General features: G+C 37.3%; 1 protein-coding gene across 2 annotated transcripts in view; it reads left to right on the top strand.

The window, feature by feature from the left end:
• The window catches only part of cdh23 (cadherin-related 23), a 294684-nt gene that overhangs the window by 232703 nt on the left and 34823 nt on the right, over positions 1 to 27158 (top strand). Inside the window, exons 22-36 of one of the 2 annotated variants that reach the window (XM_077196907.1) lie at positions 429 to 618; positions 1572 to 1717; positions 4172 to 4391; positions 4493 to 4645; positions 5791 to 5904; positions 6975 to 7123; positions 14818 to 14878; positions 15054 to 15199; positions 16073 to 16208; positions 17760 to 18148; positions 19147 to 19248; positions 22521 to 22670; positions 22748 to 22876; positions 23674 to 23802; positions 26267 to 26494. In XM_077196907.1, the coding sequence (XP_077053022.1) occupies positions 429 to 618; positions 1572 to 1717; positions 4172 to 4391; positions 4493 to 4645; positions 5791 to 5904; positions 6975 to 7123; positions 14818 to 14878; positions 15054 to 15199; positions 16073 to 16208; positions 17760 to 18148; positions 19147 to 19248; positions 22521 to 22670; positions 22748 to 22876; positions 23674 to 23802; positions 26267 to 26494 (2442 nt within the window). Of the gene's footprint in view, positions 1 to 428; positions 619 to 1571; positions 1718 to 4171; positions 4392 to 4492; positions 4646 to 5790; positions 5905 to 6974; positions 7124 to 14817; positions 14879 to 15053; positions 15200 to 16072; positions 16209 to 17759; positions 18149 to 19146; positions 19264 to 19294; positions 19366 to 22520; positions 22671 to 22747; positions 22877 to 23673; positions 23803 to 26266; positions 26495 to 27158 lie in introns of those variants that run through there. The other variant, XM_077196908.1, reaches the window with a different exon arrangement.

The following is a 27158-nucleotide window of genomic DNA, read 5'->3' as shown; positions in this document are numbered from 1 at the left end:
ATCGCAAAATCACACACATCAACTTTAAAATGGTCTGTAAACATACCTGAATGAATGTGACTAAAATAAAATCCCTCTGAGTTCAATTCAATTAGATGAAGTTTACATTAGACCCGTGTCATTCATCACCCGTTTAAACTCCCTCGAATCAATGAAGAACAGTCGTCTGGTCCTTCCTGTTTTAATAATTAAAGACTTACAGAACCTTTGTTCTCTAATGACCAATTAAGTGATTTTCAGTGCTATCTGCACCAGCACTGTGAATAATTGATTGGCTCTTTTAAAAAAATAACAGCCAGGGTTTTATACAGTTATGCCCCTTGCATAAATCTCCCATCATGCCATTCTGTGGGGAGCAGATTGGTGTGATTTAATTTCTGCACCTTAGAACTCTGTTTTGTGACTCATTTTTCTTTTTCTCTTTGCAGATTTTAGCGGTGGACCCTGATTATGGTGATAATGGGACGGTGGTTTATTCCATAAATCCAGAGAACCCCTTCTACACCATCAACAGCAACACTGGGAAGATCCGCACCAGTGGAGCTGTGCTGGACAGAGAGAGTCAAAACGTCCGGTCCGCACAGCTTATGAGGACCATCATCGTCTCTGCTATCGACCGTAAGCAACTCTCAGCTGTCCCATAATGCCTCGCTCTCTCTCTCTCTCTCTGAGGCCACAATAAAGCCAGTTTTACAGTTGCCAACCTTCAGTGTCTTTAAATCTTGCTAACACACCAGTCTTCCCATATCTCCAGTATAAAGTTTGTATGTTGTGCACAGTATGTAAACTTTGTACACACTACAGTTCTAAAGTTAATACTAGAATATTTTAGAATTATTCATTAATTAAATTGAACAAAAGTGACAGTAAAGACATTTATAATGCTACAAAAAGATTTATATTAAATAAATGCTGTTCTTTTGAACTTTTTAATTCATCATATAATCCTGAAAAATAAAATGTGACACTGTGAAGACTGAATTATGTTGAAAATTTGTCTGTCATCACAGGAATAAATTACGTTTTAAAATATATTTAAATGGAAACAGTTATTTTAAACTGTAAAACTATTTTACTATATTACTGTTTTTTTCTGTATTTTTAGTCAAATGCTTAAGAGACTTAATTGAGCGTAAGAGACTTATTTCAAAAACTTGACCTTTCACAAACTGAACGAAATCAGATTTTAAAAATAATTTTATTTTTTCCAAAATTCTTTAATTCCAAGATATCCGTGTGCTGTATTTCATAATCTCAGTATTATATATTAATGTATGTATTCATGTTGATCATTGCCTAATTCTATTTCACTTACTATAAAAATAGTATGCAGTGTATACCGTGCAGTATTCACAAAGCAATAAGATGTTACTTCATTCCAAAGACATCCTTTGTTTTGTCTGCCTTCTCACAATTTGTCTGTCTCCCTCTATTAGTTGTGTTTGACAATATAAAGTAAACTGACATTTCTTTAAAGAATTCCTTCCCCCTCAGTGGATCTAATGACTACAGAAAACTCAGATAAATTATGCCATATGTGAGTATTCTCTTTGTTGTGCTGCCCTCCTCAGGTGGGACACCTCCACTGCGCTCTTCAGCCAGCGCTACGGTGTATGTGAACCTCCTGGATCTCAATGACAACGATCCTGCCTTTCTCAACCTCCCATTTGTTGCTGAAATACCAGAGGGGGTTCCTATTGGATCAACTGTGTTCAGGGTTAGCATTTGATTGATCCACAGGGACAGAACGTGCACTGATTAAATTTACAACAATCATTTAATTTAGTATGCCGTGGGGCCCGGGTTCATATCCTCATTTGATATATATTTTTTAAATAAACCTAGCGATAATTGCAACTGAATTTGACTGACAGTAATCACCAGGCATTTTCACTGTGTGGAAATTAGCAGATTTGACGTTTTGATATTCGTCAAGTTGGGAAAATTGCTTGGAAAAAATTAAAAATCATGGTATCCACAAAAATATTAAGCGGCACAACTGTTTTCAACATTGATAATAACTAGAAAGTAAAGTTCATTGGGACAAACTTTTATGTTGGCTTGACAAAGCCTTAATCTTCCTAGCATGATTTATCATGTTGGAAACATGTCTAAGCATGTTTCCAGCGTTATTTTACAATTTGCTGACATCTTTTAATACATTGCTAGCATGAATTAACATGTTGCAAGCATTTTTAGCATGTTACTAGCATGAATTACCAAAACACTAAATTTTGTTAGCACTTTGCTATCATAAATTAGCATGTTGCTAGCATGTTTTAACACATTGTTAACACGAATTAGTATTGTTGCTATCATGAATTAGCAAGTTTTTGCATATTGCTAACCAAACATGATTGAACATGTTGCTAACATGTTTTAGCACATTATTACAATTAAATGAGGATAAGACTGAGTTTGTTATGTTTGGGAACAAGGAGCTTGGGAATGGTCTGGCTGGAAATAATGGACTATTGTCCAACAATATGCATGGTTATGTGAAGAACCTTGGAGTATTTTTCGATTCTGAAATACACTTTGATCGTCAAGTTAACAGCGTTGTGAAATAATCTTTTTTTCAGTTGAGAAAATTGTCTAAACTGAAACCCATCCTTTCATACAAGGACTTGGATATTGTTTTGCATGCCTTTGCTTCAACCCGGTTAGACCATTGTAATGCTCTTTATCTAGGCATAAGTGAATCACTGGTTACTCGTCTTCAGTGTGTCCAAAATGCTGCAGCGAGATTCTTAACAAATACCAGAAAACGGGATCACATAACCCCTGTATTGATATTCCTTCACTGGCTACCTGTTAAATACAGAATATAATACAAGGTGTTAAAGTTTGTTCTTAAAGCATTGCATGATCGAGCTCCTGAGTATATAAAGGCAAAGAGTATAGAAGTACCAAGAGGCGAAACTCAATAGAACATTCCATTGCAACAAACGCGCCCATGCGCAGAGCAGCAGCTCCGCCATTTTGGACTGAACGCAACACAGCTGTCATAGAATTGAACGATACCAGTTCCAATTCAAAAGCGGTTAATGGAACTAAATAGTAGTTTCTAGTTTTTAATATCTCTATAGCCTAAACTAAAACGGCGTGTTGAATAATGTACAACAAAATAATACTTATGGATCGGTTTATAATTAAACAATTTCGTCATAGAGAATGACGCTAATAAAGTTATTTATTTACCCCAATAACTTTTGGGGATAACTCCCGTTTTCATACACAGCACAATTTTACAACACCAGTAACAACAGCCCATGTTCCTCATGAAATGATTAACAAATTCATTGAAAAAGCCAAAACACAATAAACAGTGAGTAGGTGAAAGGGACAACACATTAGTCAAGTGAGAATATTTAATAGTAATTGAAGATCGTCACAAAATGAACAGTAATAAAATTGGTGATGGTAAGTAGATCACATCATTTCTGCCTGTATTAACTTACACACAACAAATCAAACATTGTGCAAGTAAAGTGTACACATTTACGTTACTAAAAATAGAATGGAAATGGTAAGTATATTAGCTGTTCCAACTTTAGTTTTATTATAATTTAATTCATCTTGCCTGATAAAAACTTTGTACAACATGTTAAATTTGATACAGAAAGAGAGAGTTAATGTACAGATTTACAGATGACTTAGCTTTAAAACTTTTCTGTTGCGCTTCTGTTTTGGGCTGTGGGAGTTTGCGATTTTGGGTCCGTAATATATGATGGATTCTGACTCTATTGAATAGTTTCACCATGTAAACAAGAGTGTTTTTGCACTTTTCCTTGTCACACACAACTTCCCTGCACTCACTGTTGTACATCCATGCCGCTATTTACGTATGGAGACGTACGTACGCTACTCACTTTAACGTTAATAAAAACCTTTTCTACTTTACCTCTCTGGATATTTGGGGAATCTATGAATTGGTAGTTGATTGGTTGTACACTGGTAGTTGTTGCAGTTTAATGGTTTTGAAAGTGCTTTATAAATAAAAATTTAGTTGAGTTGTTAGCATTTTTTCATACTTTGTTAGCATAAATTAGCATGATGCTATCATGAATTATCTTCTGGGGTCATCTTTGATTCAATGTTGAGGTCCAATGAATTTCTTGTAATAAAACTCACCTGTGCTCTTCTGCTCCCTGCTGGTTTCCTCCCTCAGGTGCAGGTGCATGACCCTGATGAAGGTGACAATGGCGCGGTTAGCATGGCGCTTCAGATGGGGATGCCGCGCCTGGACTTCAGGATCAACATCACCACAGGAATCCTGGTTTCCACGGCAGTGCTGGACCGCGAGCAGATTGGCCAGTATTATCTGAGAATTATTGCGTATGACGCAGGCCAGTTTCCACGAACATCCACGAACACTCTCACTATCACAGGTACAGAGCAGGAGGACTAATCACGGTCCGTCTGTCAATACCTCGTGTTCAAAAGCAAATGCTGAATGATGTTATTGTGTGTTTGTCTCTTTTCTGTGCAGTTTTGGACATTAATGATGAGACGCCAACCTTCTTTCCCAGCGTTTATAACATATCGTTGCATGAGAACGGGCCCCGTGATTATGTGGTGGTCAGACTGAACTGCACAGACAATGACGCGGGTCTTAACGCAGAGCTCAGCTATTTTATCACAGGTCAGAGTGCAGAAGGTCACAGATCAGAGGGTGTGAATGAGTTTGTGCTGATGGGGCAACACTGTGGGATTTTGGCTGGGTCTGCTGTGACCCACAGTGACTCGCTTTCAGCAAATGTGAAGCTAAGGCTAAGGCAGCATTTTAAGGCATCTCATAGCCTTAACAACGCAGCATCCCAGTCTATAAATGTACCCTTGGCCAACGTATTGAGCTCATCATTGTGCTCAGTTACAAGAAGACAGATGAATATCATTCAATTGTGAAAAGTGTAACTTTGCAGACCTTTTTCATGCTAAACCAGCAACATTACAAAGCACAAAGTTTTTGAACATGAAACACCTCCATTGTATTCTTGAGTTTTATTCTGGGAACAAACACGTCACAATATTCCTAATTTAAATAATTCCAGCCCAAGGCATACGCAAAATGAAGGGGTGGGGCCTGGTTGAGTTTCGTTAGTAGTGTGTTGAAACTCGCGGTTATGGTAAGCGTTGTGACATTTCCTAAACACACTCGAAGTGGTTGACTAATGACAACACACTGGTCCAGCTGTCCAATCAGAGCACATTGTGTTTTTCGGAAGGAGGGGCTTCATAGAGACAGGAACTACAGAGAGTGTTACTGACAGAGAGGTGCTGCAACAATGTCCAATATGTACCAATGTATGTAACAACATGCTCAAACTCCTTTGAAATCAATTGTGTATTTGTGTGACAACATAGCCTGGTTAAAACCAGACCCTTCTCAGTCGTAACTGAGTTAGGGTCTGGGGAAGGTTCATTGACGGCTCATTTCCAAAAGGGCGTCACCAACAGACGTCGCTCAAATGCCTCCGTGCGCAATTGGATAGACCTAAAACCAATCAGATCGATTGTCATCTTGTAAAGCCCACCTCAATGTTTGTGATTGGTGCCTCGATTTGGAAAGATTGGAAATTAGTTTGAATGGGCTCTTCGCCAGACTAACTTGCAGAGCAAATCTAAATTTGCCGGAAGTTCGTCTGGGTTTTCCCTGGCTAGTGACAACACAAATAGCACATTCAAAATCAGTCAATTATGATGTTCCATCTTTGAAGGCAGCACACTAGGGTTTGGGACAGAGCCGGAATTTGTGATTTCTCAGCCTGTGTTTATGTGTCCCAATAGGAGGGAACCAAGATGGAAAGTTTAGCGTGGGCTTCCGGACCGGTGTGTTACGGACCGTGGTGGGTCTGGATCGGGAGACTGAGGACTCGTACAGGCTGGTGATTGAAGCGATTGGTGAGTTTAATATAGGTGTTAAAACATTATGGTTATGCATCATGTGTGCATGCATATGTGGTATGATCTTTAGCAGTTTCCTGTGTAAATGACATTGAATTGAAAGAACTGTTGTGGTTTCCTGTTTGAGCTGTGCAGCTTTCAGAAATACACCAGCTGTTCTAATACCAGTTTGATGAGCTTCTGTGAAAATAAGCTGCCCACTTTTTTCAATACTGAGAAGTTCATCATTGTACTTATCTGATAAGTAAAAACACTCTTGCAAGTCATTTTAAATACAAGAATATATATATATATATATATATATTTATATACACACACACACACACAAGAATTCTGACTTTATAACTCGCAATTGCATTTTTTCAGAATATTTTAATAGAATAAAATTCTATTAAATATTTTTTTGAGAATAATAATAATTATATATATATATAATTGATAGTTATAAAGTCAGAATTGCAGTATATCGCAATTTTATATAGATATATATATATACACATAATTATTATTTAATATTATATATATATAATTTATTTATTTTTTATATATATATATATTTTTTTTTTATATATATATATATATATATATATATATATATATATATATATATACACATATATCTATATATTTCATATTTTTGCAACACATTTTGCACCAATACAAATAAATGTGGTAGGCAAAAACTGTCAAGGTTTGTCTTTCGTGGGTTTTGTGGGCACAAGTATTGGTTATTTAAAAATGACTAGTATTACCATGCAACACCAGTGAAGACATTAGTCATAAGGGCTTTATTGTCCATTTTTATGTTGCTATCAGTGGTCCCACTATTAGCTATAATGCAAATTAGAATGCATATAATATAAATTAGAATCTATAAAATATTATCATTTTAAGTATGCTTTGTTTCAAGTTCCAGCTCTTTATTTCAGTCTTTGTAAAAATCCTTATCCAATAATCCTAAATGACTGGAAATGTCAGAGAAACCATGAACTTGTGCTGTATTTTATTTGTACTGAGAGTAGCATTTCCTAGCCGTATTGTCCAGACTGTTAATGGTTTTCCTGTAGATAATGGTCCAGCAGAAGAACGGAGAACAGGCACAGCTACAGTATATGTGGAGGTGCTGGACGTCAATGACAACAAGCCTATATTCCTCCAGAACAGCTATGAGACCAGCGTCCTGGAGAACATAACAAGAGGAGCTAGTATATTACAGGTACACATCCACATATTCACAATTCACTGTTCTATATGAAAACTTGGCTCATGAATATATAAAAAAAATTTAAAAAAATTAACAACAACAAAAATTTTTTTCAATATTGGTATTATGAAGTAGCACATGGGGTTGTAAGTGTGTTACATTGGCTTTTTGTTTGTCTGTAACTATGTCAACAGTATCATGTCATGCCAGTTGTTTTCTGTGATGTCATGTTCCAGTGTGCTGGTAACTATCTCTAGACTTGCAACAATTGCCACAATAGGGTAATCATGACGGTTCTTCAAAAGTTCTAAAACTCTGTTGACTAAATAAATGTTTTTTTTCTTCTTTCAAAGAACAAAAATTGGATGAATTGAACTGCTATTAAAGCTTTGTTTGGGAAATAATTGTTAATATGCAAAGCTTTGTTTGAGTTTGCAAGAAACAAATCCGGCAATTTGGACACCTAAAGCACACTTAAACATGTTTCAAAACCATAAACCAAGTGACAATAAGATTTAAAAATATCACAAACACACTTGCTTGCTTTTAAAGCAAAACATTTCACAAAAAGATGTTTTAAATGATAAACGAGATATTATAGTCCTATACTATTCAGTAGTTTTAAATTTGCACAAGTTCTACAAATGCCACTTGGTTTGCTGTTTTGGTTTCTAATGCGATGACATTCAGATATTTTTAAAGACGCAAGTGTACAAATAGTCTCGTGGCCAATGTACACATAAACATAGATGCAAATTAATGTGAATTTCCTCCAAATAAATAGTCCTGTTGTTAATGCCCTGTCAAAATGGCCACCATTACTCCGAGAGCTGAGAGTCAGGTCAGGTCTTTAAGAGGATGTAATGTTGGCAATGTCCAGCTGTTTATAAAGTTGCGGCCGCCGTATGGTTGGATCATTGAGTCACATCTTGTTTCGATTGAAGCTAATGGTGAATGAAATGAGTTGTCTTCCTGTACACAGCCTGATCTCTTTCAGTACTGATAGCCGATTTTTACAGGGTCTGCTCTCATGTTTGCATTAAAACACTGATTATGTATAGAGGTACGTACTGTATCTATAGCTCTATTCCAAAACCTAGTGAGCTGACTACCTAGACAGCATTTTAAGGGATCATAGGTAACACTTCAGATGCAAATAGTGATCCCATAAAGTTTTAATACACATGGAGAGCATTATCACACATACTGGCTGTTTCAAATTCTGAAGCAGCATCAAAATAAAAATTGGAAATAAACTGAGTGTGTATATATATATATATATATATATATATATACTCAGTTTTAATTTTAGTTTTAAGTCTTATTTATTTACAGTTTTTATGTTTTCTTCCAGGACAACCTTGTACGTGGCTTGATTCATGCGTCCTTCACAAATACAAATCTGCCCGATTCCAGCCTTGCTGAAGCACCCCCAGATCATCTCTGATCCTCCACCAAATTTTACAGTGGGTGCGAGACACTGTGGCTTGTAGGCCTTGTATGACCAGGTGTTGGACAAAGCTGAAAACTGGGGGTGCTTCAGCAAGGTTGGAATCGGGCAGATTTGTCTTGCCATACCTATAAATAGTAAAACCAGAGAAACTGATAATTTTGTAGTGGTCTCTTAATTTCCAGAGCTGTATATATATATATATATATATATATATATATATATATATATATATATATTAGTTTTAGTTCAAGTTTAGTTTTTATTTATTTCAAGTTAGTAATTTCAACTTTCAACTAACAAATTTGTAATCTAATATTTATATTTAATTTCAGATTTATTTCAATGAACAAAAATGTTTTAAATACTTTGTTTTAGTTTGGTAATATTATAACTGTGGCAACATCATATGTATAGAAATGTCAATTCTAAACATACATTTCTTTCAGTTCCTGAAAGTTTCGATAAAATCAATTAAATCGAAATAAAACAAATTGTATCTAATATTGTATGTTATGCATTTTAATGCTTAGCAACATTTTTGGAATCAATTTGAGTCTAGTTTCCTGTAGCTGGTGTTTCTCCCTATGAAGTGCACTTCAAATCAGTCACTTAAAAGGCAGCTGTCTATGTAGGCAGGAGACCGCAAGGTGACAAGGTTTTGCAACAGAGCTCAAATCTCGGTGGCATACTGCAGCAGAGACGGTATAGTGATATATGTGTAGGAGTCATTTGTCTTTGACTCTGCGGGCTGCATTGACCCTGATTGCTTCCGGCTCTGCGCTACGTATGGCTGAACGGGTCTTCTGAACGCCGGGCTTGAAGAGAACGACTGCCTCATGGAGCCCAAGCGCTTCCAGAGCTTCAGCTGGGGCTCGCTGGATGGAGTCTGACCCCCCGAGAGACCGTCCACCGGGCCACAGTCCCCATCCACACCCCACGACCCTCCCGTCGAGCAGCCCATCGCCAGAACAATCACACAGCCCCCGAACACAACGAAGAGACACGCGATGATGATGATGGTCAGGAGGGGGTGTTGAAGATCCAGAGCTGGAGATGTTGGGGAGACGGGAAGTGAGAGATTGGAGAGGGACAGATTAAAGGGAACGTCCATTTCGTTCCTGGATCTGTAGAGAAGCAAAACCAGGAGTTAGAGAGTTAAATCTTGGTCAAGTGGAGTGCATTTATAGTGAAGATGTAGGTGTTTTTTTGACACTCTGGGTTGTGCAAATGTGTGAATGTGTGCTTGTACGAGACGCATGCAAGGTTCCAGGATGTGGTTATCAGGTCTGTGTGCGTGTGTGTACGCTTGAGAAGAAAGAATCTTTTTAATATCTTAATTTATTGTTTTAAGCCGCAAAAATACGGCAAGCAATTGAACACTTTTTTTTTTTTAAACCTAAGACCTAAAACATCTACACAACAACTGTGTGTAAACAAGCTCTTTGAGTTTGTATGAGTCACAGTGGTCTGAGATGTGACTCAAAGCAAATCATTACACAATTCAAGGTATGTTTCATTCTCACAGTTTTTTTTTAAAGACCCTACTAAATATCACATTGAGTTTTGGACGAGATTACAACACTGCCTCACGCTGTGCTCAAATTTGCCAAGATACTCTGCAATCAAAAGTCACCATTTGTCTCAATTGTGTCTAATTTATTTCTCTGAAGTAGTGTTATTATTGTTAACTAAAATGTACCTTTTTACGCTAATTGAATTAAAGCTGAAATCCAATAAAATGTGAACAACCTAAACTTAAAAACTTAAATTATAAATGTTATACTAACTGGAAAAAAATAAGTTAGAATTGAAAAATGTAATACTGAATGCTAAAACTGAAATAAAAAGTAAATTAAAAGTAAATAAAAATAATTTATAAAAAAAACTAATAAAAATAAAAATTACACAACAAAATGACTAAAATGTAAACTATAATTAAAATGAAAAAAGCTAAATATTGGTATTTACTATAAAATAGGCTAATACTAAAAATTATTTTGATGATTTTTATTCGAAACATCTGAGATAATACTCAAAAGAGCAATGAAAGCACAACATCTGAGCACATTTTCCTGTAGGTAAACGGTGCGGTTTGTGGTGGCGGGACTGAACACCTACAGTACACACATATTATCGTCATCACCATCTAGCATCTCTACACACTCAGCTCACGGTGCTTCTCTGCAAGACTAGCAAAATGACTGAGCAATTTCTGTAAAGAAATGTCAAGAAAGGTCAAAGTATAGTAGATTTATATTGCACTATATCGATTACAGATTAGCAGGAGTCTCTTACTCATAAAATCACACACACACACACACACACACACACACACACACACACACACACGCACACACACACGCGCACACACGCACGCACGCACGCACATACACACACACACAGCAGGGGCAGATTAAGGTCTACACAGGCCCCTATGCTCAGGGATCCACACACACACCCAATACAAACACATGCCCCACGCATGACCCAAATGTTGTATCACTAATAATGGCCATTCAGGTGAGGTGATTCAATCTCTGCTGGGGCGGCACAGAGAGGACCAAGAACCAGTCAGGATGGACCAGGGAAAACAAAAATAGATACTGACTGTATAAGTACCGTATAAATATTTACTTCTCAATTATGCACCATTTATAATCTGTAATATCATGGTGTAGCCTAAACACTAGATGGTTGTACAGCTCTATATATAAATATATAAACATGGCTGTGCATTCTTTAGGTGCTGGGAACATTGTTTTCAGACATAATTTACTTGTATTAGGTTTTGCATTTGGATATATGTATTAATCCTTAAAACAAGATAAATTCACTTGAGGAACAGCACTGCATAAGATATTGACTTGGTTTCTTCAGTACACAGTTATTGTGTACAGTGAACGGTTATTTAACATTCAGTATTTTATAGTGTTTTTTCTGATTTTTACAGACAGAATACACCTACACCACATTATTGTTATATCATACAGCATTGCTTCTAAAGTAAATGTTTTTTTTTGTTTTTTTTAAATGAAAAGAAAAAGACCAATTGAACACTGTTATTTTTTGCAGTGTATGCAAGTTAGTTGAATTTAAACACTGTTGTAATTGGTAATTGGATCACCATCATATTACCTTAATAACACATGCTAATTTACGTACAAGGTGAATGCATTTGCTAAGCATACACGTCTGTTTATGTACTTTCTGTCCTACATCACTCCCATAAACACACACTTGAAATGGTATTTGGCATTAAAAATGTCAGTGCCCCATTAAGTGAGCAGTCAGATGAGAAATGTGGCTAGTTGGTTTTCTTTTGGGGTTTTTTTTGCAAGCTAAATTGGGTCTGTTAAAATAACTCTCAATCCATCTGAAATGCACACAAACACAGCGTAGCACCCAAGTCACCAATTACTCTACCTATCTGCTCCTAAATGTCAGCATGTTAAATCCTGAGCACACAGAGTGTGACTTATCGCTTTGATGAAAACACATTGAGTCATGAAATTATTCTTCATCTTAAATGCCACAAACAGGCTGAAAAGGCCACTCATACGAGAACTATTGTTAGTGAAACCCTTCATTAGTTACCGCGGTACGAATCTGCTGAAATGCATTTATGCACACATCACATTTTTGCTTTGCTTAAGCAGGCAGCTAGAATCTGTTTTGTGCTTCTTCTTTTTCTTAGTGCACTAGTCTTTGGTGGGAAAAAACACGATTTGCAACTAAAATAAAAAAATATTTATATATATATAATATTATATATATAATCTAATACAAATCCCATTTATATGAGATTTCAAATTTAATTTCTAATTTAAAGTGTATTGTTAAGTACTTTTCAGTAAGAACAGTAAGATATGAAGTAGGTTTTGTCTCTTGTTTTGATTGTCAGACTATCGTTCATAAGTATCTCATGTTCACCAAGGTTGTCTGAAAACAGTAATATTGTGAAATATTACAATTGAAAATAACTGTTTTCTATTTGAATATATTTTACAATGTCATTTATGGTATTTCTGTGAATTTGCAGTGTCATTACTCCATTCTTCCGTGTCACATGATCCTTCAGAAATCATTCTAATAAGCTGATTTGCTGCCCAAGACTCTTATTATAATTGTTTAAAACAGTATTTTAGTGGAAACCATAATACATTTACTTTAATGAATAGAAAGTTCAAAAGAACAGCATTTATTTGAAACTTAGTTTTTTTGTTACAATGTAAAAGTCTTTAGTGACACTTTTGATCAATTTAATGCATCCCACAAATTTCTTAAACTTATTGACACCAAACTCTAGAATGGTAGTGTGCACAATGTGTACTAATGTGTTTATAGTAACCTTTGTAGTATTTGTTTCGAATAGTTAACGAGTCAGTGATTTCAGACAAAGCAAATGCATGAATTAGTAAAATACAATAATGCAAATGGGGCTCATGTTGTCCCATTTACTTTATGGCTGACATCATGGCAAAAAATTAAAATGGATGCGGCCCTGCTGAATAAATGTCCATGCTGGTTATTGTGGGTTTGGTGTTGGTGGACCAGCATAGCCATGTTGCTCAGCAGAACAAAAATGAAAAATCTGTGTAGAGAAACCAGCATTCAAAGCAAAACTTATCCTGTTGTTTTCAACAGGGGTCCAATGAATAACATTTTTCAGTTTATTCTTTGTGGTTCAACTTTACCTTTAGCGTTGGACACGATTAGTGACTCCTCCAAAGTTCCTCTTGTTCCAAGTGCGTTGGAGATGAGACAGCTGGAAGAAGGGGATCAGAATATGTGCAGAAAGAGCAACTAAAATCCGTTCAGAGAGACTCTAAATCAACCTCTCCTTCTTTTTTGACCATAGCAGTGTGTTTCATGAGCTAAAAACGCATTCTTAGCCAAACTTTCAGCCGCAAGATTCAACCCCCCCATGTGATGGTATGGTCCGGTCTGCCTGTTCTATTCATCTCTCTCCAAGAGACCCCCCTAGACCCCTTCTTTCTTTCTCTCCCCATCCTCCTCCTCATCCCCTACCTCTTTCTTCAACCCTCCACATCTTTTTATAAAGCTAATGAGTCTGAAGGAGGGGCCGTCCTCCTCGCTGTCAGTAGGATTTGACTAATATATGGATGCATTCAGTGTGTACTAAATGGTTTTGCTGTTTAATATGATGAATGTATGTGTGTAAATGTATTTAGGAACAATTGCTGATCCGTGTTTCCATGATTTAAATGATCGTTGAATTTGTATGTGTGCGTTCAAGCCCCTATAAGTTACCATGACAACTATTTAAAGGTGAACTGTCTCACTTTTGTTCCACTAGTGGCACCAAACACGACGAGCCAAATTTGAACTCGTAAGAACATTCTATATTAATGTGACATTTCTTAGCAACCATAAACAGTCAGCGGTTGGGCTATAATGAACTATTTATATTACTTACTTACTGAAATTATTTATTTCAATTATTTTTTTATTTTTATAAATGTAACTATTTATTGAATATTAGTGTTTTTTTATCATATTGCTGTTGCATTCAGCAATTTCAGCTGTGTTTTACCACAGTTAAGGAGTTTTAGGTTTAAACAGTCTTTTACTAGAGTGCAAGAGTCGGGTTCCTCAAGTAAAAACGTTTCGTTTTCTCCATAAGGAGAATTGATTTTGAACGATAACTTAAAAACCTTTAAAGACAGACCTACTGTAGGCTATAAGGTTGTTAATCCATGGGATTTGCGTCAGCCCACATTATTTCAGCTGATTTTCAACAAATGTTTTGCTTCAAATCAAAGTTTGTAGTGTGATTCATCTCGTAGCTGATTGGCTTGGTTCATGACTTATAACTCTTTACGATGACTATTTTCAAATCCATATGGGAAAAATTAATTTAAAAAAAGTACTTCCAGAACCAGGGCCGCTGAAAAAGGGGCGGTCACTGTTGCACTCTGTAGTCATCATTACACAGATAGCCCCTCCCCAAATTCACACTATTGGTTTAGCCAATGTCTGGCCCAGGCCGTTCAAGCAAAGAGATTGTATTTTATTTGGTGCTGCTAATAATGAAGAAATGCACACATAACTTGAGACAGTGGAAAGGAGGAGTCCAATTGTAGTCTGTTTGAACACGTGTTTTTTCAATACATTATATAATATTGGTTAGGTGTTTGTGAGTGTGGAGTTTAAGTGTTACTTTCACTCTCATTTTTTAGCAGTACATGTGTGTGTATGTTTTGTGGTTACATGTGTTTGTGTCTGTCTGCAGGTTCAGGCCACAGATGCAGATCAGGGGGAGAATGGAAGAGTTCTGTACAGGATTCTCTCCGGTAACTATTCTTCCTGTTTCCTGATGTCGCACCTCAATGCCTTGATCAGATGCGCTCCCCCCCCCCCCCCCCCCCCCCCCCCACCCCCCCGTGGAGGTTGAGATGTCTGCATGTGAAGTACTATGTTAGAGTTCGGCAGTATGGCTCATGTGTGTGTGATGTCTGCTCTCTATAGGAAACAATGGTCAGTTTAGCATGGGCAATCTGTCTGGACTCATCAGCAGAGGAACTGTGGCTCTGGACCGAGAGACGCGCAGCTCTCATGTGCTGGAGGTGGAGGCCTACAACAGTGACCTGGGCAGCATGCGCAGCTCTGTCAGGGTGTGTTTGTGTGTGTGTGTGACCCTGGTATAACCTACTTTGTGGGGACAAAATGTCTTAATTTGTTCGTCCCCATGAGGAAAACAGCTTATAAATCATACTGAATTATGTTTTTTGACAATGTAAAAATGCAGAAAGTTTTCTGTGTGGATTGTGTTTAGTGGTAGGGTTGGGGATAGAATATACAGTTTCCACAGTATAAAAAATCATTATGGAAAGTCCTCATAAAACATGTAAAGTGTTTGTTTGTTTGTTTGTGTGTGTGACCTTACAAGTTAAATCATGTTCAGTGTTGTGTGGCAGGACTTGATTTAATCTTTAAGGTATTGATTAAATGGTGAAAAAGTGGTGGTTAAAACTATGCATACATAATTATTTGAAGGGCTCATTTACACTTTTTTTACACTCATTTACAAGAGTAAACGCGTTTTTGATCGGAATGTCATAGGACTGAACATGTTACATGCATTAAAAACGACTGACGAGGAACAAGAGAAACACAAGGGATAACAAGCTAACAAGACACACCTAAAACCAATCAAGACTAATCATCAATAAGAAAAATAAATACAAAAATGGAACTCGGGACAGGAAGTAACATAAAAGTCCAAACACAACACAGGGAACATGTAACAAAAGCTAACAGAGATCTTATAAAAAATGACATAGTAATAGAACAAAACAAGTTCCTGAAGCAATCTTGAAGCTTTCAAAGAGACAACACACAGTAAGGATTTAATTGATTTTATTTTATTTATTCTAGCTATAAATGTTAATTCTAGAATAAAAGGAAGTGCTGAATATAATGTGTGTGCGTGTGTGTAGCAGCATGTGTTTGTTGTGAATCAGACTGATTGTGAGTTTGCGCTGTAGGTGATTGTGTACGTGGAGGACGTGAATGACGAGCCTCCAGTCTTCACTCAGTCTCAGTATAATCGTCTGGGGCTCAGAGAGACTGCTGGGATTGGTACATTTGTGGTAGTGGTCCGAGCTATAGACCCCGACACAGGTACACAACACTATAAACCCAAACATATAATGCATTCATTTCCTCTCTTCTTGACTTTTGTTATTTTGTTGCTGACCACACCAGTTCACTGAGAAGGAAAATAGACAGATGAGAATATCTATGGTTTCTACTATTGTGTATTCATAACACTTCTCATTTATTATTTTTATACGGTTTTGAATTCCTCAACTGTGTGTGTGTGTGTGTGTGTGTCATACACTTAACATGGCTCAAGCTGTGTTGTATTTTTCCATTGATTCTTAATGCCAAACAATATCACAACATTTCTGTTGCACTTCTGCTTGTCCGTTACTGCTTCCCTGTTTCACTTCCCTGTTGAGGATGTCCAGCATGGCATAAGCTGGACAGACATCTTCCCATCTGCATCTTTGAAGGCCTCGGGCTCAGATGCAATGTGCTGGAGTTTAGACCTGTAGATACATGTTGAACTGCATCAAGCTGCTTTTTTGAAAAAGTAGTCAGCTACACTACAAGCTACTAACCACATGTAACTACATTGGAGGACTAAGAGGAGGCACATGAAAATATAACCAATGATCAATTTAGTAATTCAAAAATAAAAACATGTAAATAAATAAATCAATTTTCAAATTGATATTTCATAAAATGCTTGTTATAAAAATGTATAAATTGATATATTTTTAAATGTACGAACAATTTGAAAGTGATTTATATATTTTTAATGGATTATGTATGGTGTGGTGATGGCCCAGTGGATAAGACACATGCCTTTGGTGTGAGAGACCCGGGCTCGAATCCACTGTGAGACACCAATGTGTCCCTGAGCAAGACGCTTAACCCCTAGTTGCTCCAGAGGCGTGCAACCTCTGACATATAGCAATTGTAAGTCGCTTTGGATAAAAGAGTCAGATAAATGTAAATGTAAATATATATTTTTTCCTTTATTTTCCTTATTTTATGGCACACCATAGAAATTAACAATGGGTATTTTTGTACAATATTAATCTCACACAACAGTTATTAGAAATATAGATTTAAAATAATTTCTTATTATTCAATAAAACTAAATTTATTTAAAATAACATTTAAAAAGTTAAGGTTGGTAAGATTTGTTTTTAAGAAGTCTCTTATGCTCACTAATGTTCAGTAAATACAGTTATTATAACCAATATTATTACAATTTAAAATAGCTGTTTTCAATTTAAATATATATTATGAAATGTAATTTATTCCTGTGATGCAAAGCTGAATTTTCAGCATCATTACTCCAGTCTTCAGTCACATGATCCTTCAGAAATCATTCTAATATGCTGAAACATTTCTCATGGTTATCAACATTAAAAAGAAGTTTTTGCTTAATATTTTTGTGTAAATCATGATAAGTTTTTTCAGGTTTCTTTGATGAATAGAAACATCAAAAGAACAGCATTTATTTGAAATAGAAATCTTTTGTATCAATATAACTGTTTTTTACTGTCATTTTTGATAAATGATGTAATCCATCCTTGCTGGAAAGTATTAATTTCTTTCTATTAAAAAAACAATCTTTTGCTGTCTCTCTGTTTTTAGGGGATGGTGGAGTTGTGGCATACGCTCTGGTCTCCGGTTCTGACCGTAAATTTGAGGTCGATATGAGTACGGGTCTGATAACCACAGTGGATTACTTGGACTACGAGACCAAGACCAGCTATTTAATGAACGTCTCAGCCACAGATCAGTCAGTGCCATTCCACCGCAGCTACTGCACCGTTTACGTCACTTTACTCAATGAACCTGACGAAGCTGTAGTCTTTCTATCAGCCGGATACGAGGTATCACTGATGGAAAACATTGCTACAGGAACGGAGGTGGTCCAGGTGAAGGCGCGGTCGGCTGATAACCTGAACCAGTTGATGTACCGCTTCGACCCCGACACCTCACCTGCTGCCCTGGCGCTCTTTAAGATCGACAGCATCACGGTGAGGAAACTCCATATAACTGAATAGATGTGTCTGGTTGAGAGTTTCACTAATGAATGTGGCATTTTTAAGATGTTAACTATCACACCAAGAGTGATGTAACTCAAAAAGAATAACACTGTATGTGATAGGGCCCAGACAACTGCTCATTTTACCTAATTGACTAGTCAGCAGGACAATGTTTGACTCATGCAAATGACTCACAGCATGCAGCTTCAGCTGTTTTTTTAGCAAAGCTAGAAATAAAAATTTAGTACTTTCAGATCCGTTTTACACTTTAATTTTACTTAAATCCTTCAATTACATTTTTTCCTCAAAAATCAGTGCAGAAAATGTGGAAAAACACCTATCACTAAAACAAACAATATTTTTTCTTTTGCCTAGAATTGAGCAATTAAATTAAAACATTCACTGTCTTTATGGAATGCTGAATCTGGACACATGACCCTGAAGCTCAAATCTTATTGGTCTGTGAATTTTCTTGCAGGATGAACAAAATAATCAAGCTAGACAGTTAAATTTTCTACACGCATGGGAATGAGCTTCTTTTTACAGCTTCAAGCCTCCTTAGGTGTGAAATGTCCATATTTTCTTCCCCTTGTGTGTTTAAAATAATTGTTTGGCTTATTTGATTATAATCTCAGCTAACTATACAACTGTAATACTCTCTGGTCCGATTAACACATGGATTGTCTTAAATCCCTCCAATTCAGATTTTGTCCCACCAAAATCAATGCAGAAAATGACACTAAATCTTAATGGTCCATAAGGCATTTTCTTGCAGGTTGAACAAAAAAATCAAGCTAGACAGTAGGGAAAAAAGACATCACGAATTAGACTGGGTTTCCTTTAACAGCTTGTCTCAGCAAAAATGAATAGAACGAGTGGTCAAAACCTTGCTGAGTGGACTGTCTCACTTTGGTCAAAATGATTCTAATATAATTCCATTCTGAAAAGATTTAGTTAATTTCTTTACTTGCATTGTGTGTGCTCTACAGGGCCGTATTACTGTGACGGGACATTTGGACAGAGAACAGAGGGATTCATACACTCTCACTGTTGTGGCCGATGATGGAGGACCCAAGAGAGACTCCACTTTGGTAATGATCTGTTCAGTCTGTTGGTCAAGCTCACTAAAACCTTCAGCACACTGTAGAGAAGCACACACATTTCTTCTTATCCTGAATTGTGCAAAATATGGCCATGTTTGTTAAAGTACATTTTAAATGCATGTCTGTAAACAGGGTTGTATCCAGAAGCTTTCTTCAGCATTATTACTCAGAGATTGTCAACCTACCTATTAAAGAATGGCTTCATTGACACTTCAGTTCAAAAAGCGGGCATTCCAGGGTTCTCAGGATGCTTAGAACACATCAATGTTATCTGGCAACGAATTCAATCAGCTAAAAAGGAGAGGAAGGAGCTCCATGTGACATTCCTGGATTTGGCTAATGCATGTGGTTCAGTGCCACATGAGCTTCTTTAGGCAGCATTTGATTTTTTCAAGGTACCGATGTCGATAAAAATTTTAGTTAAAGCCTATTTTGGAGATTTGCAAATTAGTTTCTCAACTCCAGAATTCAGCACTACATGGCGATGCTTAGAGGTTGGAATAATGGCAGGTTGCACCATTTCTCCACTGGCTTTTACCATGGCAATGGAAGTAATCATTAGGGCATCAAAATGGGTAGTAGGAGGCGAGCGCTTGGCTTCTGGGATGCGACTACCACCATTCAGAGCATATATGGATGACATGACAACCATGACTACAACGGTAGCCTGCACTAATCTGTTATTGGGTAAGTTAACCGATAACATTGAATCGGCACTGATGCAATTTAAGCCCTCTAAATAAAGGAGCATCTCGATAATTAAAGGCAAGTCAAGTCAAGTCACCTTTATTTATATTGCGCTTTTACAATACAAATTGTTTCAAAGCAGCTTTACAGAGATAACAGGAAAGTAAAGTTGTAATAGGATTGTTAAATTCAAAATTAAATGTTAAATATCCCCAACTAAGCAAGCCAAAAGCCAATGGCGAATAAAGGCGAAAAAAAAGGCAACAGTAGCAAGGAACCAAAACTCCATCAGGTGACAGAATGGAGAAAAAAACCTTTGGAGAACCCAGGCTCAGTCGGGGGGCCAGTCCTCCTTTGGCCAACAAACCAACAGTGTATGATTATGATTTAGGCGGCATAATAGGTCAGAAGTCAGATTCGATCAGAACTTTCACTTATTTATCCAGTTCATCTGGCAAGGTTGTAGAAAACATTCTTCATTAATGGTGAGGCAATAACAACAGTTTCTGAGAAGCCAGTGAAGTTTCTTGGGAGATGGTACGATGGGGATCTAAAGGACACAGTTTGAGTGGGAGAAGTTAGATGACAAGCAGTGGAAGGGTTGAAGAGGATAAACAGCTGTGCTCTACCAGGCAAACTAAAACTCTGGTGCTTTCAGTTTGGTCTACTGGCAAGGTTGCTGTGGCCACTGACTGTGTACGAGGTTTCTTTGACAACAGTGGATAAGCTGGAAGCGTTAATAAGGCAAAGGCGGCCCTACAAATTGGTGATATCGTGGGACAGGTACAGCATGGAAGAGGGGGTTGTGGGCTCAGTTTAGCTCCTCCTAAATGTCACAAGGCAGCCCCAGTTCAAAGGAGGAAGCTGGTAGTCAACGAGGTGCGAAAGCAGGAGCAGAGGATGAGATGTATAAAGGCCATTTCCCAGGCCAAGCAGGGAGAGTGGATGAGATGGGAGAGTGTGGAACAATGCAAGATGGGTTGGCAAGACCTTTGGTCAATGGAAGAGAGTAGGATCAGTTTCCTTATCAGGTCAACATATGATGTTCTCCCATCACCACAGAACCTAAACCTCTGGGTAGGAGAGGATCCCTCTTGTCCTTTGTGTTCATCACCTGCCACATTAAGGCACATTTTGACAGGCTCTTAGCCAGGGTCAGTTTACTTGGCGCCATGACCAAGTACTGCGATGTTTGGCTTCACCATTGGAAGGCGAGCATAACATGACCAATAAGTTGCCACCTGTTCTAGCAAAACATTACACACAGAAGACAATATTCCTCCGCCCAGGCGAGCAACCACCAAGAAAAAGTGTTAAAACCAATTCTCGTCCAGGACAACTGGAAGCTGCTAGGGACTGGAAAATGCTGGCTGATCTTGATCAGCGGCTTATTTTTCCACCTGAGATTGCCACCACTAACCTCCAACCAGATATTGTTTTGTGGTCTGGATCAGCACTCATTGTTCAACTGATAGAGTTAACTGTGCCATGGGAGGATGCTGTAGATGAGGCATATGAGAGGCAGAAACTGCGGTATGCTCAGCTGGCCACTGTCTAGGATTTGTGGCACACTCTACAACCCGGTTCCACAGAGACGTCGGATTCAGTGGCCAAGAGTTGCGTCGCACAGTAAAGAACTTATCTGAAGCAGCAGAGAGGAGCAGCAACTGGCTGTGGTTGAGACGGAAAGATTCTGGCTGGCTGTGTACAGGCCGCCACACTACGGTTTCGAAGAATTCTTAAAAAAACTCAAAGAGTCTGTTGGTTTATTTGTATAGTTTGCATTGTAATATTATGTTCCTGTGTATTTTGCGTGAATGAGGATTGATGTCTGGAAAGGTAGTATGCCATACGGAACCGTTGCCACTGAACCTGCTTTAATGACGGCAGTGGGGCTCGACAGCCTTAGTCAAACGGGTTGGCGCGTATGGTCGGGTCGCGGAGAGATTGTGAGAGATTGAGGTTAGGTCACATATGAGCTATGAGGAATGAGCAACCTCAGCAGCAGGAGGGAGGTAAAGGTTAGTAAGCTGGGCTGAGTTGAGTGGGGGACGGAAGGGGGTGACTCTGGGACGCCAGAGTCACTGTCGAGCCCTCTTGAGGTGTCGTGGGCTAGTCGACGAAACACTGAGGACGGAAGATGCCCACTTGAAGACCCTAGAGATGTTCCCTACTCCGCTCAATCCAGAGGGTTGTTATGGGGGACCGCACTGTGGTTGCAGCCGTTGTGTGTGCTGACGCGCAAATACACTGCAGCTATTAACACCAGACAGAAGGAGATTCACATCACCATATGGAAAGAAGCGTAAATGGATGGAGAAGCAAAGGTTACTGTAAAGCTAGGTCTTGGTTGGTGCTTATCTTGGCGAAAGCTGAGTACAAATCAGCATGAAGTTTTAACATCTTCTCTCGTGTAATGGAAATCATTACATTCTCTTTTTTTCCTGATTTTTTTCTCGATGCACATTTGTAGAAGGTAAATGGGACGAATCACAAATAATTTGTAATGCAACAAATGTTAATAATCTGTCAGAAACAACATCTCAGGTTCCATTGCTTTCTACTTTTGAAAGGTTTCAATCACCATTCTCGACGAGAATGACAACAGCCCAGAGTTTGACATCACTTCGGATGTGTCGGTGGCTATTCCAGAGGACACTCCCATTGGCCAGAGAGTTGCGGTCATGTTGGCACGAGACAAAGACGCTGGAAGAAATGGATTGGTGAGTAAGACATACTCAGAACTCTGTGAAATGAGTTGTCAATCATTTCTAACCCTTCCTTCATCACGCTCCTTTAGGTAAATTTCACTTTGATCGCGGGGAACATGCAGGACGTATTTAAGATCACCACAGCCAATAACACGTATGGAAAGGTTTACTTGAATGCCCCTCTGGACCGTGAAGCTGTGGACCGCTACCTGCTAAAAGTGAGAGAGACATTATGTACACATGCTTTGGCTCTCTACCAAACTGTAGTGACTTCCTAGACCTGGTTTTATATCATACACATGCTCCCTACACTATAGAGGTTTCAAAAAGCATGTGATATTAGAAATTCATAAGTTTCAGTAGGAGTCAGTAGGATTTTCTTTAAAGAAATAAATACTTTTATTCAGCAGTAAATTGATCAAAAATGACAGTAAAGACATTTATTTTCTGCTTCAAATGTTTTCTATTTCAAATAAATGCTGTTGTTTTGATCTTTCTATTCATCAAAAGAATCCTGAAAAAAAGTATCAGTTTGTACAAAAAAAATTTAAGCAGCGGCAGCACTGTTTTCAACATTAAAAATAAATCATAAATGGTTCTTGAGCAGCATATTAGAATGATTTCTGAAGGATCATGTGACACTGAAGACTGACTAATAATGCTGAAAATTCATCTTTGCCTTCACAATGAAATAAAATTACATTTGAAGTATATACATATAAAAAATAGGACACACTTATTTTACATTTTAATAATATTTCACAATATTACAGTTTCTTCTGTATTTTTACCAAATAAACAAAAAAGCATTGGTGAGCATAAGAGACTTCTTTCAATAAGTCACGTCTGCTGAATACCTAATCATAACTCCATCAGACAAGCAGTATGTGAATTTTTACATATTTCCTTGTACAGTTAAATATAGTATGTTTTGCATAATGGGTTCTGTGGGATATGTGTGTCTGTTTGCTAACGTTCACATGGATACCTGTGTGTGTTTGTGTGTTTGGATCAGGTGCGGGCGACGGATAATGGTTCCCCTCCGAGGTTCACAGATGTGTCGCTCACTGTGAATATTCTGGATGTAAACGATAACCCTCCAGTGATACAGAGTCCTAATGGATACAACGTCAGCGTCAATGAGGTCAGTTAGGTCACAGCACCTCAAACCAGTGATGACATCAGCACCTCAGAGGATTCTGGGTGTTAATTATTTAAATGTTTGCATGAAAGATGTCAAAAGAAAGACATGTAATCACTCTGTCAGTGTAATCTATTTAGTTTATATATATATATATATATATATATTAGGGATGCTCCGATCAGGATTTTTGCAGCCGATACCAATAGCCGATTTTTTGTCATGCTGATCGGCCGATACCGATCCCGATACTGATGCTTAATATACTTAATATAAGAGAGAGATAAATGCAAACAAAATGGAGCAGTCTGATGCAGCCCACAAGGTTAAATTAAACATTGTCCAGTAGTAATCTTTGGAGGACAACATAAACATACCTAAAATAGAGAAGTCTTATGTAACTTAAACCTTGTCCAATACAGGTCTGAGCAGGACAAAAATTAAATAAATAAATAATTTAAACTCCTAAAAGAACAAATTGGAGAAGTTTGATGCTACTCATTAGAAGGGGTGGGTATTTCAAGCAAAAATAATATTCGAAGATCGCTGGGAATTATTCGAAAATCGCATCCCTCCCCCATATGCACGCACACATGCATGTATAGGCCACACACGAGAAAAGCGGAGTGATCTGACGTTTAAATATAACTTAAAAACGCAAATATTTCATATTTGTTTTATATAATATAATATTCTTTTTTAAATTTCATCTATGGTGATATGAAAAAGGAACCGCATGAGATAAGGTAAGATAGGATCATAAGATGCCCAATATATCAAGAGACATTTGAAATGGGTTAGACATGGTTTTGACCACTTAAGTTTTGTTTTGTAGAAAGACATTCTTTAAAGTTAATTTCGTTTTGTTAAAATTGTAACTTAATTTCAATCAATGTTTCATCAACCAATTGGCTGGATTTAATAAATAAGAAGCGAAATATAGCAAACAATATAATAGGACACGGAGGCACCCGCGCGTGAACTGGAGCGTGTCTCATAAATGAACCGAAACTCAGCGTATAAGATACTTTGCCTCACAGACCTGAGAACGTATAGAAAGCTTGAAATGCTTTTTTTTTTTTAAAACAACAACATTCAAATCGATAAGAAATGGGGTACTCTCTGCTTATGTAGGCTAATGGCTCTGATCCATATGAAGTGTGCATTTCTCTCTATAGGCGCGTTCACTACATGCGGAGATGGCGTCAACATCGCCAACTGTATCTTTGCAGCCAGAAAACACTAGTTTATTAATAAACAATTAAAATGTATCATGCTGCATAAACATTACTTTTGCCGGTTCTTTGTGGCAAGCTTTATGCATGAGCTTGATATAAGGAATAGGCCTATAGGCAAAATTACGATAACAGTCATTATGGTTTAGTATTTTCTCCCATATATTTCAGTAATTAAATTAATATAAATATGCGATTAGACTAATGATTTAAATGAACTACTACTAGTCAACTAGAAAAAACTTTAGTCGTGCACGGGCAGCACAATTTATTTCACATATTTCCTAACTAGCGCGTCACTGCGGGCGTTCTGAGCGAGCGGCGCTGTGTGGACTGAGCGAGCGAATACTCTTCAGAAAGGCGATCTCTCTGGAGGACAATGCTCCTCCACGTGAGATTCCTTTGAAACATACATGGCAAATAGCTTATTTTTTTCATTGTTTGTCGACACACCATAGTAATTCCACACAGGCGATGATATGACTGCCAAATCATTTAAGTCCCCACGCATCATGTACCTTCTCACATTTTGACGTCATCAAATTGAGATCGGTTTGTGAGATCGGCCAAGTTTAGTGAGTACCGATCGAGTCATAAAATGTGAATATCGGCCGATACCGATCTCTGGCTGATCGATCGGAGCATCCCTATATATATATATATATATATATATATATATATATATATATATATATATATATATATATATATACATACATACACACAGATGAAACTCGAAAAATTTGAATATCGTGCAAAAGATATTCAACAGAATACCTGTTATTTTAAACACAGAAATGTTGGCCTTCTGAAAAGTATTATCGTGTATATAGTTATATATACTAAATATATTAGTTTAATCTTTTAATTTGCTACTGAAATACATGAACTGTTGCACGATATTCGAGTTTCACCTGTATATAAAACTAAACTAATCATATATTATGTAATATAATTTATTCATATTTCTAATTTATTCTTATTAATAATTATATTGTTATATACATATTTAATTATATATATATATATATATATATATATATATATATATATATATATATATATATATATACAAACAAATAATAACTTGGTTAATAAAAGGTTAATATGACCATTTTACTTTAAATTTGAATTATTATTATTTAGAAACATTTTAAGATGGTTATAATAATAATTATGTAGATGTTAGTATGACTTTTCACCAACATATATATATGTATGTGTTGTTTTAGAATGTGGGGGGTGGTACATCGGTCCTAAGTGTCATAGCGACAGATCGTGACATCGGACCCAACGCCATGCTGTCGTACTACATCACCGGTGGGAACCAGGATCTGACCTTCAGAATAGACCGTATGAAGGGAGAGATAGTGACCCGACCGTCACCTCCTGACAGAGAAAAACAGCAGTACTACACACTCACTGTGACTGTGGAAGATGATGGCACGCCACCTTTATCAGTAAGAGTGTGTGTGTGTGTGTGTGTGTATGTGTTATCTGCCTGTTTTTCTTTGTAATCTTTCATCAAAATAATCTCCATCTCTAAATAACTCTTCTTTTTTCCTGACATTACCAAGGCCACATGAGTGGGGAAAAATAGTATGATAACCTACATTTTTTGATCCAGTCAGAATACCAATGGTAACCCCACCGTTAAAATAGGACATCAGAAGTTGCTGCAACTTCTTGTAAACAGATTTTGACAGTTTTTTTCTTTCTAAACATCAGATACTACGCTTGCTTTTTTAAAAGCCAGTCTGAACAACCAAACAGCAAAAACAGGAAACCACAACCTGCCTTATTTTTGAAACAGGAAGTTGCACTCTTAAGAGCTAGTTGATTCCTGTTGTGAACCTCACAGCGGTCTGGGTTTCATCAAGTGTGACTTTTGGTCCTCTGGTGTTTGGATCCACTTTCTAAAAAGCAGCAGATTGAAACAAATTTTTAGTGGCTAGTGCAATGCCCGTGCAAAATCTGTTTTTGTGTGTTTTTAGTAATTGTTGGTTTGGTATGTTTGAGTTGCTGAGTAGCCTAGGCTACTATTACACAGGAGCCTAAACTCTGAGAAAACGATAACGTTAAGCGTACCAGAATAAAATATAATATTCAGAAGTAAACAGTGTA

This window comes from Siphateles boraxobius, unplaced genomic scaffold (genome assembly GCF_051911475.1).
Source record: "Siphateles boraxobius isolate OS27281-9 unplaced genomic scaffold, OSU_SipBor_1 37, whole genome shotgun sequence".
Taxonomy (NCBI): domain Eukaryota; kingdom Metazoa; phylum Chordata; class Actinopteri; order Cypriniformes; family Leuciscidae; genus Siphateles; species Siphateles boraxobius.
Note: the sequence above shows the minus strand (reverse complement) of the source record. Positions and strands in the feature narration are given on the sequence as shown.